The 19,522-nt window shown below is 45.1% G+C and overlaps 1 protein-coding gene across 2 annotated transcripts in view; it reads left to right on the forward strand.

Annotated features, from left to right (window-relative positions):
- The window catches only part of BMP1 (bone morphogenetic protein 1), a 984,430-nt gene that overhangs the window by 213,741 nt on the left and 751,167 nt on the right, over nt 1-19,522 (forward strand). For both annotated transcript variants that reach the window (XM_069617748.1, XM_069617749.1), the window contains exon 2: nt 8,510-8,623. In XM_069617748.1, coding sequence (XP_069473849.1) covers nt 8,510-8,623 — 114 coding nt within the window. The remainder of the gene's footprint in view (nt 1-8,509; nt 8,624-19,522) is intronic.

Raw genomic sequence — 19,522 nt, forward strand, 5'->3', positions numbered from 1 at the left:
TTGATAGACAGTGGGTCTGGGCAGTTCTTAGAGGTCAGGAGGTCGAGTGGCAAGACAGCCGACTGTAGAGGTAGATAGGGGCCTTGTTAGCCAAGCATTTATGCGTGAGGGCAAGTGTTTTTAGTGAGATTCTCTGCTTGACGGGTAGCCACTTTAAGTTGGTTTTGGATTGTGAAATGTGGTGGTTGCGGGGGATGTTTAGGGCAGCTCGAATGGCATTGTTCTGTGTTGTTTGGAGTTTACTCAGGTTCTCTTGGCTAGTACCTAAGTAAAGAGCACTACAATAATCAATTTTGGCCATAATGAGAGTTCTAGCAAGTGTGACACTGTTAGGGGTGGTAAGGAACGGTCTGCAAGCTGCAATAAGTTTACACGTGTATGCAGAGGCAGATCTGACTGCATTTATTTGTCGAGATAAGGATAGGGTGGCGTTAAGGTAAAAACCTAACGTTTTTGGTATTTGGTATAGACTCATATGGTATTACCGTCTATGGTAAATGACTGATAGGACGGCTCTAGTTTGCTCAGGCATTGTGTGGTGCCCAGGATGAGGAGCTCCGCCTTGTCGTCATGGAGACATAACTGGTGTTGGGCCATCCAGGCTTGGATGACCAGGTAGACGTCGTTAAGGGCCTTGGTGTCAGCTAGATAATCCACAAACCAACAGGAGTAACAGGGGATACCAGGCATATCTGGGTACTATGACCTGGCCTGGATAGAACTAAAATATTTATTTAAACATCAAAGGTCAGAGCACTGGTGTTTTTATGTGCTGAGTTCAGATGCAGTCTACCGATCTACATGATCACACTAACTTAACAGCTAGATAATCACCTGTGATGGGAATGAGTATCCGGGTGTCATTCGCATAGTTGGTGTATGAGACACCCAGATAGTCAAGCACATCAAAGAGTGGTTTCGTGAAAATGTTATAAAGTGTAGGTGACACGCAAGATCCCTTAGGTATGCCGCAGTGAATAGGGGAGGGGTCCGTGGATGGGGCAAAGACCGTCATGGATCTGTTGCTCAAAAAGGATTTGATCCAAGCCGCAGCAGAGGACCAGAAGTTGGCAGCAGAGTGGAGGTGCCTGCATAGGATCTGGTGGTTGACCAAATCAAATGCGGCAGAGAGGTCGAGGAGTAGTAACATTGCTCGTTTACCCTTGTCCTTCAATACCTCAATTTGGGTTTTTAGGTCTATTAAAGCAGTTTCCGTCCCGTGTCTGGGACGAAATCCGGATTGTCGTAGACCTAGCAGATTGTTAGATTCCAAGTAATCTTGGATCTGAAGGTATGCTGCGCGGTCTAAAATCTTAAACAAAAATGGTACCGTGGTGATAGGTCAGAAGTTAGTAGGTATGCTTGGGTCCAGGGATGGTTTTTTGAGCAGTGGGATCACCCAAGCGTCCTTAAGGTTTTCCGGGACAATACCTGTTTTACAGGAGGAGTTGATGAAGGCAGTAATGAATGGGGCCAAATCATGTGCAGAGTTCTTAATGATGGGAGCTGGGCAAGGGTCACCTTGGCAGTTGGATGGTTTAATTCTCAGGATGATATTTTCTACCTCGGTAACGGTGAGCGGTGAGAAGGCAAATGGTTTGGTGTTAGCAGTGTCTAGAGCGAGGGCCCTAGCAGGGGAGAGTGAGCGGTTGTCGAGCTTCAGACTGTCCTGCTTGTCTTTAATTTAGATTGTAGTGTGTAGATTTTATTCAGTAAGTCTGCTTGAATGTTAGCACAATATTTACTATCTTTTGTGCAAGTGTCTGGGGGGGGAGACTGGAGTTTCTAGCCTTTTTAGGATTCTGAAGAGTTCCTTTGTATTTGAATCAGCTTGCAGAATACGATTGTTAAAAGACTCTCTTTTTTTGCAGTGATGATAGCATCTTTGTAGGTGAGTGAGGCACGAAGGAAACCAACTTTATGCTCATCAGAAGGGTGGCTTTTCCAGCGATTTGCAGCACAGCGTTTAGCTTTGCGGAGCATTCTTAACTGTGGAGTGAACCATGAATTAGGATGTGCTCGTGGTTTGGCCTTCCTAAGTTTGATGGGTGCAATGGAGTCTATGGCCGTGAGCATAGTTTGGTTATAGGTGTCTGCTAGGGAGGTGGGATAAGAGCAGGTGTTGGTGGCCGCATTGAGGGAAGGAGTAACAGAGAGAGGAGTTTCTCCTTAGTTATGTCCTTTTAATTCTAGTAGGGAGTGCTGGGGCTATCAGTGTCGGGGCTCGCGGGGTTGCTTCAATATTAAAAGTTATGATATGATGGTCAGACCATAAGCAAGGGGTATTGTCGAGAACCTTGATATTGCAGTTAGAGCCGGCTAACCAGTCAAGGGTCCTGCCTTTTGATATGGGTGGGTTCTTGAATATACAAGGTGAGGCCGAGGTCAGTTAGGACATTCTCCAGATCTAGTGCCACAGGATCTTTTGGGTCGCCGAGGCCTAAATTAAGGTCGCCTAAGATGATTGTGAATTATTTTTAGTTTTGTCAAGGAGGAGAGTGGATATTTCACAGACAAAGGTCGGTGCCGGACTTGGGGGCCTATAGATAAGGTGGAGGGTGGCTGTTTGGTCAGGCGTTAGTGATAGTTTGATTGACAACGACGCAGCTGATTCGAGTTTGGAGTCAAATACCACTCTTAGGTCAAGAGAGTTTTTAATGGATGAAGGCCACGCCACCGCCTCTGGATTCGGCAGTCGTACGGTCACATTGCGTGATGCCGTAGTCAGGCGGTAAAGCCAAGGATAGTGAGGGGCCAGATGCGGCATGTAGCCAAGTTTCGGATATAGCGATGAAGTCAAGGTCAGAGGTGGTGATGAGGTCAGCAATGTCTAATGCGTGTGCTGTGAGAGATCTAGCGTTGATAAGGGCGCCCTTGAACACAGGCAGTTTAACCCCTGTGGTAGTGGATTTGCATGTAGCGGTAGATGGGGGTGAGCCAGGTGGTGCATGTGAAGTTTGCTTGGTGGCCTTGTTGCGGTAGTGTCATAGGCGGAATCTAGTGCATAGTCTCTTGTTTCTAAGAAGGAGGGGCAAGGTTGGTTTGGTGTGGGTTTCCTGGCGAAGTGTTCCAGCCACAGAGCTGGGTCATTATGGTATTGGTTAATATGGTTACTGGAGTAGTGTAAACCTGCGGTGGTTGCTGTAGGGCTCATTATAGGGGTCACAGTCTCAGTCGGCAGTGCCTGGTGGTGTAGGTTCAGGCAGGCCAGACTATTAGGTGGCTGATCGGGTTTAGCCCAAAGAGGGAAGTTTGTTGCAGTGGGTAACTGAGTGACTGGGGCAGCCCGTAGGGCTAGAGTGTGGTATAATAGAAGGAGCACACTGACGTGCATGATGGTAGTACTAGCTACCTGAGTAGGATACCTACGAAATTGTTCACACGGGTCAAGATTGGGTCTCATTAGATAGGACTGTGGTATCAGTGACCAAGCGACACAATGAATACAAGTTCCTAGATTTGGCTAAATGTCAGCAAACATAAGGTGACCTGAGTGTACAGAGTGTGCAAATGCCTAGCATTGACTAAACAACATCAATCATATAGTGACCAGGGCGGCACAATGAGAAGTCAGCATTTGACAGGCACAACAGGTTAGGGCAGTGCAAAATACAGCACAACTTGATTCAAATATCAGGCATATCGGGGAATGCAGTGAAAAATACAGCACAGCTAGATTCAAATATCGGGCACATCAGTGAATGCAGTGCAAAATACAGTGCAGCTAGATTCAAGTATCAGGCATATCGGAATGCAGTGCAAAATACAGCACAGCTAGATTCAAGTATCAGGCATATCAGGGAATGCAGTGCAAAATACAGCACAGCTAGATTCAAATAACGGGCACATCAGGGAATGCAGTGCAAAATACAGCGCAGCTAGATTCAAATATCAGGCACATCAAGTAAAACAGTGCAGAATGCACCAGGCAGAAGTTGGGTTGTTAGAACAAAAGGCTAAGCAGTGCAGAGTGCAGCCAGGTAGATGCCAGGGTGGATGTATCACAGTGAGCAGCAGAGGCATGGCATAAACAAGGACATCTAGATTCAATTTTAGCAGTGAGAGCCAGACAGGCACTGATTCAGATGCATAAACAAAGGACACCTAGATGAGTTACCAGTGAGGAGTAGGCAAGGTGTGGTTGTCCACCAAGATGCAGGGTACACAGGAGAGGTACATCTGGGTTTAGGCACTGATGCAAATGTTAAGTGGCATTCAAGTCCAACACAACGATTAGTGTACATGGCTAGTGCAGGTGAGGTAATGGAGGGAGCTGTTTTGTGTGGGGAGTGCAGTGGAAATGAGTTTAGACAGACATGGATTACTCAGTCACACAGCCTCATGGGGAATGAGCAGGGGGCATGGCCCTGGCCTCTGGCCAGCTCGGGACAGTCTCTGGACAGTTATTGACCTTGCCCTAAGTGCCTTTCCAGGAAGGGCCGGCTCACGCCTGCCGGCTTCTGATGGGCTCGTGGAGTAGGTGCAGGGGCTAATCAGTGGCAGGCATCACTGTGATGGAGGGGCAGAAAATGGTGGCCAGGGTCTGAAAAACGGGCGGCCATCTTTGAAATGGAAAACACCTCGTGTGTTGCAATGGTGGAGGTGTACTGCAGGCATTTAAATCTGCCAGTACATCTCATGTGCAACATGAGTGCCTTTTCATTAAAATGCTCGCGATTGCAGAGTTATCTTGGCTACCGCGCCTAGTGTGCTAAGAATAGCCATGCATTTCAGATAAAGGCTGCTGGCAGCATACCTTTGTTTTTGGGGTCCCAGCATCTAGAGGGGATCGTTGCCAACTGCTCCTGCAGTGGTTCAGAGCTCCTGCTCCAGGATGCAAGTGACTTGGGAGACTCAGCTCTGAGCAACCTTGATTTCCATATGGTCTTTCCCCTTTTGTAATGGCTTGGCAGGCGAAGAACAATGGTCTGGAGGGTTTTCCAGAGCAATGCCAGAGGTTAGGATTAATTCAAAACCTTCCAGCCATCACCTCTGTTGTTTATGCGTAAGTCACCCTGAGTGGGGTGGGTATGCTCAGACGTGGGTCCCGTGCTTGCCGGGCCTAGAGACCCAAGCTACTCCTTAATGATGAGTCCCAACAAGGCCGGAACATGTTTGGGGATGCTTTTGGTCTCGTGCAGAAGGGATGCGTCTAGGCAGTTCGGGCTGGACTGCCCCTATTGGAGTGGGACCAAGCCTGATTTGCATATGGTCTTATCCCTTTTGTAGTGGGTGGGCAGGCAAAGACCGATGGTCTGGAGGGTTTACCTGAGCAATGCCAGAGGTTAGGATTAATTCCAAACCTTGCAGCCATCACCTTTTGTTGTTTTGCATAAAATTAGAAATGTCACATACCAATTTGCTCTATAATTCTGTAGGTTTGCTAATTAAATTGACACTTGTGTAGCAGAGTTGGTGACTTAAATTTCCCTGTTCAATGAAAACGCAGCTCACACTGAATTCTTCTCTTGCTCTCCCCACCTTTATTTCTCTGTTCACTGCAAGTTCAAAGGGGCTAATGGAGAGAGTGTCCAACAGTAATCATCTCCACTCTTAAAAGTGCCAAGAGCCTGTGTGACAGTTATAGCCAAAAAGTTATTCCCGTTTGAAAGAATTGCAAAGCAGAAGTAATCAAGATGATATTCTTAAGCTAACAATATTCTGTTTGGCAAAGACGAATATGTTTAATTGTTTTTATAAGTCCTGCAATTCCATCCCTAAAAACGTTGTTACATAATGCATAATCACAGTATTTCTATGGTAAAACTGTGCATAGTCTCCATTTATTCCAGTAAAATTTAGGTTAGTGTATCTAAATCTCGGTGTCAACCAGATTTCATTTTGAAGGGGAAGGTGCATCATATTGACGTGTGAACACTTTTGAAAATGTACATGATCCTTCAACCAAATGCTTTTGGTGGAAAACCTAGGTCTGTGACCTGCTGTTTGCATGCATCTGTGTAACTGGTGCGCAACCCATGAGTTGAGCCCAAACTCCTTTTCATTTTATTGTATCACCCTGTTGCTTTATACCTGCTACCCTGAAAGTCAGATGTCTGAAAACTGCAATATTCCATCTAGTTTGCCCAGTTCTCTGACTGTGATTCAGTCTGCTTAGTCTTGTACTTTTTCATCTACGTAATGAATACCCAAAGCTAGCTAGATGTTTATGCAAAGTAGCGATCACTAGTTCCATCCAGTCTGTACATACAGACCTACTACAATACCATACACTGTTAGTCTCCAGAGCTCGCTTTGCTCTGCAATTATGATTGCATTATATATTAGCACCAGGGGGACAGGGGGGAGGAGAGATGGCCAATCAGGATGCCAGGATTGAAAGTAGAATCTGTAAGTAGCCACCCACATCTAATGCCAGCCCGCTGAGCCTCTGCCCAGCCGCCTCCTTGCTCTTGGAGGCGTTGCCACAGGCAGACTCTCCATTGGAGTGCCTCAGTCCACCAGTGTCTCCAGCTAGCCATCCTTCCCGCTCATTGGTGCACTTCCTGGCTGACCTCTGGTCCTGGAAATAGTTATTGTTAATCATGCACATGTGTAATGGCTTTTTCAGGGAAGCATGTATTGGGCAGAGCCTGGTTCCCTTAAAAACAGACAAAGGTATCAGCACCACAGATGGCAGCTCAGAGTGCTAATATCAATTATTAACCGATTTTGTGGGTGTGCAGGGCTGGAATGCTGCTTTTGTGCCTACCTGGCTCTGGCATGAGGGCTGTTATCACCGTGTCTACATGGGGTTGACAATTCTACTGCCTGCTGCATCACCATATTATGTAGTGGAAGTATAGCCCAACTTACAGGGGTACCCCTTAATTATATGGGTAGCCCTAATTACGCTCACACCAGAGTAAATGCACCCCTCTAGGGAAGCAAGGCCAAGCGTATCTTGCAAGGATAACAAATGTATTCTTTACAGAAATTAGGATAGGAGCAAAGGTCTCTGCTGCCTGAACGGTCTCTTCTGTCCATCAACCCTCCCATTCTCCTGCAAACTGGTGCCAGGCAGGAGCGTTTATACTCTTGCTTTGGTCACTGGATATGGCATGGCTCCATCTCACACCATCCAGCTTCCATACAAGGGATGCTCCAGTCTCCCTTTCTTCATGGTTGGAGATTTCTGTTTAGGACATGCTACTTTACATATTGCTAGCCTATGCAAAAAAACACTGTAGCTTCATTTTGCTACCTATGAATGTTTAATGTACAAAAACATTTTCCAGTCATTCTCTCCATACCTCACTCATTCTACTCCTCTTTTTATCTGGTCCTTTCATTTCTTTTAAACCTGGTTTTCATAATTCTGTATGTTGTGCATGAGTATGTTAAAATCGTTTAGCATGCGTGGGCTTTTGACAGACCGCGGACAGCTGCGGAGTTATTTTGTGCTCCTCTGCCAGAGCTAGCCTCAGTGACGCAACTCTGCATGAGCCCTGCAATCCATTTTTAGCGCAGGCCACATTCCTTTTGGCAGAGAGCCTGCTACTATTGTGTTTTGAGATTTTAGAACTAAATAGAATTTAAGATTTACAAATGTATTCAGCTAATAGTTATTTGCACCTTATATTTAAATAACTGCCTTCGTTTAGTGCCTGCCCATGTCTGTGTGTATGATTATATTTGCATGAAAACGTTTTCTCAGTCCCCTTCCTGCCCCCTGATCTCTTGTAGTGCCTAGAAGCAGTCAAAAGAAGTCTTGCCAAATTCTAAAGCGCTTGTGGGTGAAGGAAGGCGCTAGCTCCTTTCCAACAGTAGTCTCCAGCTAGGCCTTTTGTTAAACATTGTGAAATTTTGATTCATAAAACCTTTGAACTACACTGCCCTGTACAACACTGACTTCAACCAGCTTCACAGACCCTTGCACTGAAATCTGTTTTCAGGTTTTTTCTTCATATTTATTTGTGCCCATGCTTGCAGCTTACATTTATATATCAGACACTTTGCTCACTAATGCCTTACTTCAGAGGTACACAGAAATGCTACATTTTTGCTTGTTTGATGACTTTGGCACAAATAACCTCAGGTGTTATTAAAACTATTAGTAATAAATCGCTAATCAAATAAGCTTGTTTGCTAATTAATCACATTTTAAACTCTGCTAAACAATTTTTGATAAACTTTACCCTAGCACAAGGTATAAATGAGTTATGTATTATAACCGTTTAAGGGTGTTATGCAAGTATCTTGTGTAGTGTGTAATGGCACCTTCAGGTGGTTCTACATCATTGGCGGTTGTAAAGTAGTTCACAAGCCTGAAAGACTATCAAGATGTTAGCTAGTTACCATCCCTGCTGTTTAACAAGACTACTTTACACCGCCCTCTTCTCTCATCATTGTGCTTCCACCATGATCAACTGATTCTGCAAGGCCGGATATGGAGACACTACCTTCTGTGACACTCGCCTTTAACCAGGAAAAGTAACCTGTTTGATTTTCCTTTCTGGTCAAAGGAATATTGTATTTTTATTGACCGGGATCTCCTTTGTTTTTGCAGTTGCCTTTTGGGGAGATATTGCCTTAGATGAGGAAGATCTCAACATGTTCAAGGTCAATCGCATCATTGACCTGCGGCAGGAAAACCTTCAGAAAGCCAGCAGCAATTTCTCAGGTAAAAATTTTTCATGGACACCTCTCATCCTTCAACCTGAATAATGAAACATGAATTGATGTGTGCCACCCAGCATAACCTTGTGAGCGCTGCAGAGAATGCTAATGTTGCTTTTCTTTAGGAGAATACTATTGCAAATAACTTGTGTGAGCTGCAGGTGGATCTCCTGATGCTGGTATCCTTTAGACAGGAAATGTATTGATAATTGTGTGGGCGTAGCATAGAACAATTTTATCCGAGTAACCTCAAAGCCATAAGAGATTATATTTAGAATTTTATATATTAGTAGCTCTCCCCTATGGGGATATATTCCACCACAGTGTTGCGAGTGACATCCAATAGACAACCTTATCTCCGCTCTTGTTGACTATGTTGCTCAGAACTCTGAGGTGAAATTATTGCACCCTGTAGTTGAAAGCGAACCATCTATAATTGTGTTTTGTCTGGCGCCTCTACATCCCGTTCGGCCCAGCATTGCAGAGGGTGCATAGTGGGAAGCATAATGGACTAAATACAATGTAAAATATACAGAGGGCTTCATTATGAGTTTGTGTGTGTGGGGAAAAATGACTGTAAAGTTGTGGTAAATCGGCTACCCCTTCTTTTCTATAAATGTACCACACCGCCAAATTCTGATTTTAGATTTAAAGTAGAGGAAATACCTCCAGCATTTGCTGAGGTTTATACACCACTTCCCCTCACCCTATCACGGTATCAATGCTTTTAAAGGAGTACAGCTTTCCCTCTCCCCTGCAGCATTTAAGGAGGGAGATGCTTCCTTCCCCTGTCCCAAATAAACAATTCTTCACAGGTGGGAAACTTAATAGAGGTTTTACTCTCCATGCAGCTGGCATTTCAAACATCTGAAACCCCCAAATGATTTTTCAATAAGGGGAACAGCCAGGAGGCAAGTGAGGAGCACAGCAGCAGACCAAACCCACTTCCTGTACTAAAGAACAACTGAAAGAAATACAAAATGATGGCAAGCTTTTTAAAGACTTGCTTCCCTTTGCTTGGACTAGGGAACCAATTATCCAATCAATTTGAAAGGTTTCCTCAGCCAATGGGCAAGATGGGCTTTAAAACTGAGGATAAGAATCCCAGATTTTGTCCCTGGGGTGTTTGCTGAGTAGAGGAGTTTGCAGAGGAAGCTGGAGAACCACAGAGATCAGGAGAACCTTTAGCCCTGAAGAGGGGAGTGCTCACGTGAGCGGGGAGAAGAGCCCCATGAACCCCAGCAGAGGTGTGTTTGAGGTGGGGAGGGGGTTGGGAGAGCTCGAGCTCAGAATAGCACTAAACTCCTGTCGGGGGGGGGGGGGTGGAGAACCCCGTGAACTCAGAGGGGGAGCAGTCCAGTGAAAGGGAGGCAATTTGCTCGAGTCCAGAAGGAGATACCCTTGACCCAAGAGGGGCTGGGGTGTGAAAATTATTAAGAGCGAGTTTCATATATGGAAGAGGGTGTGCATAACAGAAGTGGATAGTCCCTTGAACCTCAGACGGGTGGTGGGGGGTTCCAGTGAAAAGAGAGAGAACGAGCGACCTTGATATCCTGAAGAGAGGATGTGCAACAGGGAGAGCCCTTTGGTCCTCGAAAAGGAGAGGAGGTAATAGAGAGGAGAGCCCCAGTGAAGGGGAGGACCTTTAGTATACTTGCCAAAGGGAGACAGCCATAAATCCCAAGAGGAGGTGAGAGGGCTAGCCTCTAGAAAAATGGACACTGACTAAATGCTAGAGAGAAGTAAGAAGGAGACCTTTTCTATTTGGACCTTTATGAATACCTTTGTGTTGGCTGTCCTTCGTGTATAACCCTGAGTTCAAGGACCACCTATCCCAAGAACCTTTGTTACAGCCATCCTGAACCAATTTTCAGGCACTAGTGTTATGTTGTACTATTGCTTAATAAAATCCTTTAACAATAGTGCACTGTCATTAGTTGTGTTTTCCCTCTGTCTTGTGACCCCAACATGTCCCCATTTAGCTTCTTTACAAACAGTTTCCACGATTCATGCTAGAGTATTTACACCTGAAAAATTGTGTACTCCCATTCAGGCTCAGTGTTGTCCCCAAAGTATTTTCAAAGGTTATAAGCACTTCGCCTGGAGGGTATACCCATAAATTCCAACACAGGCAAACTGCTTATGTGTACTCCGTCTCAGGCTTCAGGCCATAGTCTGAGTCTTGGACGTAGCTATTTCCTTGTGGGTCTCTTTTCAACTGTGGTAGTTCTCCTTGGAGCCCACTCAGTTTGTCATTCATTGGCTGCATACCTTATACCCCGATAGGCAGTACCTTCCCCTCTGTAAAAAATATGCACACCATTTCCCCAAGTGCTCTGTAATCCACAACGAATCTGCTCTTTAGAGCTGCTGTTCCAGACACTGCTGGGTTGTATGTCATTGTGTCCTGGCTACTTCCCATGCTGGACTTCGCATGAGACAAACACAGCTTCAGTTGGCCAGGCGCTGCAATCAAGATGCTCTGCCACTGTTGTGCTTGGTTCCCATGCCCAATTTGGTACTGTAGGACCTCAGATGCTGATCTCAAACTTCAAATCTCTCTATGGCGGTCCTGTGTCATTCCCTTAAACCTGCCTACTGTATCACAATGAATACCTTGCAAGTGTGGCAGGCTGTTTTATCATCTGCATACTCATGATATATAAAATTCACAGGAACAGAAATCTTGCATCAATCTACTAGAACTAAAGACCCTTTATTTTTCTAGCCGTTCGTCTTTTCAACTGTCTCTTACGTTCTACTGTATACTGATTGTTATGGACCAAATGGCTGCCATGCATTATGTCGACGGGCGGGGGCAAATCGACCAGGTCTTCTTCAAACTGACCATCAAAACTGCAATAACACTTCTCTTTCTTGGCACATGAATAATTCAACAATTATTCTTGATTCACAAAACTCTTTGTCAGGATTTTTTTAACCAATATTCATCAAACACAATAGTGGCCTTGCCACTTTCTTTTCCTTCACAGCCTTCAACCGCAATGTAGCACTTAAGTGTCTTTGTCCTGGTCCACTAACCTGCCTGGACTGCCGCTAATGTTCCCTATACTGGTATGCTCCCCTGCCAGGGCAAAAACTCCCAACACTACTACAGTACTTTGTGGTTTGGTTTGTTTCACATTCTTCAATAAAAAGTCTTTGACTTTCAACAACATTTAAGATTCACAATTCCTTCAGTGAGGTCTCTCATTTTCACATCAAAAAACTGGCGACAGTATCTCTTTACCACACTTGCCTTTCTTTGGCTTAGGCAATGCTTGTTGTTGGGTGGCTTATCTATTGCCTCTTCCACGCTCTGGGAACAATGGTTACTATTCTGCTGAAATAATGTCCTATTATTATCTTGCCAATCCGGGCTATGTGCTTTCTAAAGTATTGCCACCTCTTTACTTTGGCGCAATGGTTGTTATTCATCTTCTGCAGCGTGGCCACCTTTTTACTCTGGCAATGCGGGATGTTATTTTGTTGCTTCCTTTTTTGTTTTGGCAATAATGACTGTAAACTTGATTTTGCTTTAAAGTGAATATCTCGCCCAATTAACCTTCTTTCTTTAGTTCGGTGTTCAAAATTGTTGCTAATGGCCAGCACTCGACTACAGAGCATTCTGGGGTTTCCTAACATAGGCAAACTCACCACTCTGTCACATGTGTCCGCACTACCTCTGCTGCTTCAGTGTACTTATGAACTCTTCCAGCCTTGTTGGATTATTGTGGCCCGCTTTGCTTAGGAAAGGAGCCTGCATTGCTCCTCTTGCACTCTGGAGCTCGCCAGCCACCTGAACCAAGCATACAATGAAGAGTTTATCTTACGGGATGGCTTGTCTGCATAATGCTTCCTGCTGCGCGACCTCTCCAGTTCTGAGTTTCCACTCTGAAGACCTCATCAGGACCGAACTCTGCTTCCATAATATGAGCAACTTCGGCATCTTCAGTCCTCTGCTGCTCAACTTCTACTGCTGCTTCACCTACTAGTTCTCGTGGCCTGCACCTGAGGGGGCCTTAAATACCTAAAGGTCCCGCTCGGGTGCGAGTCATCAGGATCATTTAACTGCACACTCCAGTTTCATACCCCCGAGCCCCTTTTCCTCATCTCAGTACGTATAGCATTGTGGGACTTGAAGTCTTCAATGTTCTGCTTTCTTTTCATATCAAAGGTCTCAATTTTACAGTAAGCCATTAAAAATGTAGGGGAAGTTATTTAGAGGGTTTTCCCAATTTTCCTAACCCAAGTCCCCACTCATGTGATCCTCCCACAGAACACCACCCACAGGGTCAGGATCAGGAAGCGTCTGCCTTTACCTGGCCACAAGAGATGGGTCTCTGGCCAGGATTCTTGGGATTATCACCTCTGATTCATCATATAATGCTGGAGTGGTGGGAGGCCACATAGGACTCGTCATACAGAGCAGACACAATAATTGTTAAAAGTGTAATATCACAAGAGAAACGCAGGATATTGAGAGATACAAGAAACAATGTGAGATATTAACTCAGTTGAGACAGACAAGAGGGGAGAGAGATAAAGAACCCCAGAAGGCCATTCGAAGTGAGATCATTGAAGATGAGTGGGGAGACCACTCCAGGAAGAATGATGATACCAGGCGTGAATTGAGTGTCAAGTGAAATAAACGTCAGAAAGAATACAGTGAGGTGATCCCAAGACTGGGGGCTGGGGGCGAGGGGAGTATCAAAATCCATAAAGCTAGTGAATCCTATCAAGTACAAGGAAGAGGTTTGAAAGCTGGTGTCAAAGACAATGAGGATCATATAAGTTGGAGGCCAAAATATATGGACAGTTGTAAAGTGTTATAAGAACTGGTAAATCATACCCGCTGGTCTTACCTAAAGAGATTACCATAAAGAGACATTTATATTTGGAAAAGTGGGATGAAATGAAGAAACCCTGAGAACAAGCCATAAAACAAAGGGGCATAGAGGAGGCCATTCGAACAGAGACGCTCTTTTGGCCCATTTTGGTTACTGGTTATTAGTGCTGGGGATCGTTAGATGGAGGTTTGGACTGAAGACATTTTTCATTTATCGACTTCCTGATGACCGGCGAGCACATATGGTTAATTTGGTTATGCAGGAAAATACCCTAGATTTATAGGGCGAGTTGGCTCTTTTCTTTATTGTTTACATTAAAGATGTTCAAATGTCCAACTTTTGTCCAACTCCTTCTTCCGACCCACCGCAGGTGGGAGTCAGGGAGCCCCCTCACCCTTGGCTTTTTTCCAACATCTGTTGTGCAGAATGTTTCGGTCACTTCCCTGTTGTGGCAACTGTTGAGCAAGTATGAACGACAGGGGTCTTTCGATTAGGAATACAATAGTGGCTACAGTGAGTAGCTTTTTGTTTCATGCATTCGTGACAAAGTGACTATTACTTTGCAGGAGTACAGTGATTAGTAATATCTGAAAAAACGATCCCCAATAATAAAGGTAAAGCAGGCATAGCCCAATGGATAATTGTTTTTTGGTAGCGCAGGCCAAGGGCAAGCTATACCCTTCAGGAGGGGCTATGCAGTTGCAAAATAAGCAATAATAGTACTGTGGTACCAAGATAAAAGAACGCCCAACCAAGGTTATAGAAAAATAGGAACTTTAATTAAAAAAAACAAGGCATGCAACTAATTGAACACTTAAGACCAATCCATGTAAAAGAAACGCAGAGAATGCAGACTTTGACAATTAAGGGCACTTTGGTTCGATAAGGGGTGGGTGCTGCGGCAAAAGATTTTAGCATCTCTATCAATGTGCTATATGTCTTTTAAAAGGCAAGAAGGGAGGCTTGCGTCACTCTCAACAAGCCCATTGGTTTAAGGATGAGACACTGTAGAGAACTTGTAAGTCACTCCACACTCCTCCAACATTGCCTTCATATACACAGATATGTTGCAGCCCCTGTAAGAAATTACTTCATTAGGGAACTCCCAATAAAAGAATATCCCCATCAGAGACTTTGCAACCAGAGGGGAGTTGATACTTAAGGGTACTGCTTCAGGGTAGTGTGGTCTTTCACTACCAAGAGGTACTGATTACCTGTGGTGGTTTGGGGATCCAATAAACCCACAATACCCATGCCAATACACTCAAACGGCAGTCTGAACATTAGTAGTGGAATTAAGGTGGTCTTTGTCGTCCTGCCTGACTTACTAGAAGCTTGGCAAGTATCTCGGGACCAGATGATTGTTCTTGTCTATGCCCATCTGAGGCCAGTGAAAATAGGCAGACAACCCGTGAGCTGTCTTGGTCACTCCTATATGACCTGCCAAAGGAATGTCATGAGCCAGGTTCAATAGGAATTTTATATAGAATTGGGGCACAACCAGTGTCTGTTCTTCCTCGGCCTCATAATTCTTGGGCATGCTGTACAGGAGACTATGCACCCAGTACCCATTGACCAATCCCGGGACATTGGCCTGAGCCTGCTTCTCTGCCTGCTTCCACGGACATGCTAAAATGGGGTAGTCCCTTTGCCCCTTTCAAAAGTCAGCCTGACTTGGGATTCCAGCGCAGGACAATGCACTCAGTTCTGGCAGTTCCCGGAAGTCTGAAGCAACTGTGTCCTCCAGCTCCAGTTCTGATTCTACTCCTGTAGGCATCGCACAGATCAGACTCCTGTGCCATTGAGGTAGGCAGCACATCAGTGGCCAATGGGCCCTCTGCCACAGGGGTAGGTGATACAGGGGGTATTAGGAACTGGACTTGGAGCTGGCAGGATCTCTGGGCTTTCGCTTTCTCTGTCAGGAAGAGACTTGGTGCCCATGGCCTCAAGGGCTTCTTCTCTGGCTGGTTCTTTAGCTTTGAATCTAGTGACCGCTGTGATTCCACAGGAAAACAATGTGGCTGAATAAACCACTTTGATAAAGGTGCCAGAGCAATATGGCTGCTTCAGAATCCACCAAGAGCACAAACCACCATCTGATAACGACAAGCAAGAGTGACCGTTATCACACCGGACCAGTTGGAAGAGCCAAGGGTTACAGAGTACACAGATGACGTAGAAGGCATTATCTTTGTGTCATCCATATGTGATGGGCCCCATGGTCGAAGGCACCAACCACGATGCACCGTGATAGTACTTTCACAACAGGCACCTGTACTGTTTGACACAGGTGCATCTGTCAATGTTATACTATCAGCTCAATTTCACAAGCTAAGACCCACATCTCGCCTGGCCACCCCAAGATACGAATGTTCACATACAGGTGTAAAACCACTGCCCCCCCACACACTAGCATCAGTCATGGTAGACTGTCCACACCCACCATGTTCCATGTGACGACTGAAGCTACTGACACACTACTCCTATGCACTACAGCAGGGGACCTAGGTTTTGTCCCTTTCGCCGTTGACGTGTTTTAGACCGATGTCGACAACCTATTAGGGGGCTACCACGTTCTGTTTGAAGGTGTGGGCTGCCTCAATCAGGATATTAGTTTACATGCAGTGCTGGAAAAGGAAAACATTTACTGGGGAACCCTCGCATCATTGAAAGGGCGGGCCGTGGAGAGGAGGGGCATGGGGCAAAGGGGCAAGTCCCCTGGGAAGGTCATGCATTACAGTATCTCTTCATAGAACACAATCCTGGCGATATGTATAAAAGCAAAGAGCATTATAGGTACATAATGTCCACAATTTTAAGTTTGAAAACATGTCCTATAGTGACTTAGTAAGAGACCCATTTGAGCGAATAATGGAAGGTGGGCTCTGCCATTTTGATTGGTCACACTACGCACCCTAAGAAAAAAATACATTGCAGGACCTATATCCCGGTTTGGTCAGCTGCAGCAAGTATGTGATGCGTTGGCTGTTTCTGAATTCAGTTTTCTGCGCTGAGTCTACTGAAACTGTCTGTTGCTTGTGCATGTGATAACTCTGCTTCAGGACAGATGTGCGGTTGCACGTCCTTGCGAAAACGAAGCTTCGGAGCAGATCTGAGTGTCATGTGCAAGCCCCTGGGTCACATTTCCTGCTGTGTTTGCACGTAGATCCATGATACACCCAGTGTTATAAGGTGCGGCAGGTCGGCGCCTTACCGGTTAGCGCAGTTGTGTAGTAACTCAGTGCGGTCTCTTTTATTTACAGAAGGTGTTGTCACATCCAGCAGCATCAGTGGCATGTGGTCACACATAGCATTGCCATTCTGGAGCAGAGCCTGTTTTTCACAGATTAGTTATTTGTATTTTAAGCATGATACATATTTTTAAAAAGGCAGCAATGTCACATAAAAATGTACGGTTTGCTTTCTTATCACGTTTTTAAAAGATATTCTATTGGAACCACTTCTTTAAAATACAAACCTGGGCTATTAAATAACAGTACAACCGGTCTCAATAAAATGTGGTACACTTACAAAAAACCTTTAAAAATAAAAAAAACACCTCGTTTTGTTTTCCCTGACGGTCTGACAAAACGTGGTGTGTGTTTTTGTGCCTCTGGCATTTTGGGATTTGCTGTAAACTGTTCCCCCAGCAACTCATTAAGTTGCTCGCGAAGACCCCTCTCTGCTTCCACTTCAGGAGCCGTAGAAAAACAAGCTCCACGGGGAGTTGCTGGAACAATCGGGGTGAAAATGGGAAAAAGGGGAGACGTGAGCAGGGGCTCCCAAAACCAGCACAGAACAAGCCATCAGCAGACATAACGATTGTGCTGCATTTTGGGGTCAAGTGATAGATCCAGTCCCAAGATTTCTGGCAGCCCGCCTCCATTCATTGCACTAGATTCTAATACGGTATATGACGCTGCCTAGCAACGGGAACTACTCTCAAAGGCCTGTCACACAAAAACTACACAGTGACATTCCGGCAGACCAACTGCAAACAAACTGGAATTGGATCGTTTTTTGTTTAGTCGTGGGATGCAGGGGTGGTTGTGACATTTTTCGGTCGGTGTTGCTAACGTTACGTTTTTCAAATGAAAAGGGCATCAACAGTCAGAGAATCTAATTCGGGAGACAGAAGCCACCGCCACTCAATTGATGGAAATTCTATTCACAGATGCGGCCCCCGTTTCAAATATATACAGCTGTAATTAATTTGACAATATTAAGGTTTAGATTTCCGACTTCTAAGGATTCCATTTTTTTCATGCGAACCTTTGTTGGGTGATGCTAAAAATACACTCTAGAACATGTGGCTGGCAGCTGAGGCGAAGTTGAAACTTCAATATTCATCTGAATTTCCTTAATCAAAGGCATGATGGAACGATCACCTCCTCACCCATGAATCCATTAACCGAATCTCGCTCACTGCACATGGACCTCAAGCGACTGTAGATCAAACTCACGAACGACCCTTCCAGAATCTGCTCCAAGATGGCGACCTGGATCGTCTGAAGGGTTTCTGAGATGCCTGTGATGATTCATTATTGGCGCGCTGGGATGTGCGCTCAGCCTTCGCTAGGGGGGATGCGTGCTGAATTCCAGCTTGTGTGCTCACGCCACCGCTTGCCTGAGGGCCACCACAGGACCGGTTCTGCTATGTCCGCCTTTCCTACCGCGAGTACGGACCCCTGCAACCAATATGTTCTATGCACCACCACCGGAAAACACTGTCAGCCGTCATCTATGCGAAGTAACAGACCTGGTGGCAGGGTGTCCGTTAATTATAGGTAAGTTCACTGTCCGCTTTCTCCTCGCCATATCACAATCATCCTCTGCATATCCTCTTGTAGAAATCAAACAAAGGAAACGGAAAAGAGTGATACAAAAAACATTGAAAGGAAATAAAACCGGTATAACGGACACAAAATGTAGCTAAACATAACTCGATCTACTGGTAAATCAGTATTCTGCAAAGTCCTCTCTCTTTGGTGTAATCCTTCTGCACCCACTGGACAACACATTCCCCCTTGAACAGTTCTCACCATCCATGATATACATCTCTCACTTGGTTGATGTCAGTCTTCCATCTAAAACATCTCTCTTCTTGTCAGGCATGCATACACTATCATCAAAAGACCATCTTCCCCATCCTCCAATATCGTACTCTTCTTCCCCACACGCTCTATTCCCTGCTTCCTTGTACTTGGATAGACCCTTTGGGACTTTTTGCGTGGATTTTTAACTCTAACCCAATCTCCTTCCTTAACCATTACACCATTGGTAGTCTTAGTGTGATCTAATACGCTTTGTATTGCATTTGTTTAGCAAATCTTCCATATCTACCTTCTTCACATTCTTCGATATTAACCACCAGGGGTTCAAACGGTTGCACGCTACCCTGCCCCTCTTCATTACAAACAGTTCAATCTTAGTGGTGGAGTGAGGGTTAACTCTATAAGCATTTAATCCCTTTCAAAGTGTCTCTCCATGGTGAAGAATTTGCAACCTCCAGCTGAATTGTACCCTTGACTAGAGGTCGACGTGGGCGGGAGCAGTCTGGAGCGGTGCTCCTATGCTTTTTCATTTTAAGTTTTTCCATTCCTATACTTCTATTTTAAAAAGAAACCGTTCCGGGATGGTTTCATTTTAAAATAAAAGTGTAGGAAGAAGTTGAAGCTTGCACTTCACTGCACTGCACATTCCCATAAATAGCAGGTGTGTTTGTTTAGGGGTTTGGATTGTACTTGGGAGTGGGTGCAGGGATGGGGCTTATGGGGAGCGGGGCAGACCAGCAGAGAACATAGTTCCACTACTTCTTTTCGTACACTTCGACCTCTGCCCTTGATGAATACTTTCAAGCATTCGACAAAACCATTCGCCACTGGATGATACAAGGATGTGCATTTATGTTCAATGCTTCGTTCTTTTAAGAACTTTTGCATCTCCTCAGATGTAAACTGTGCTCCGTTGTCTGCGACAATCTCTTGAGGATCCGCTTCCATGCTGAATACTGCTTCCGAAAAACTAATTATTTTCCTGGTAGTCACTGTATC

This window comes from Ambystoma mexicanum, chromosome 10 (assembly GCF_040938575.1).
Source record: "Ambystoma mexicanum isolate Mex_15411 chromosome 10, UKY_AmexF1_1, whole genome shotgun sequence".
NCBI classification, from domain to species: domain Eukaryota; kingdom Metazoa; phylum Chordata; class Amphibia; order Caudata; family Ambystomatidae; genus Ambystoma; species Ambystoma mexicanum.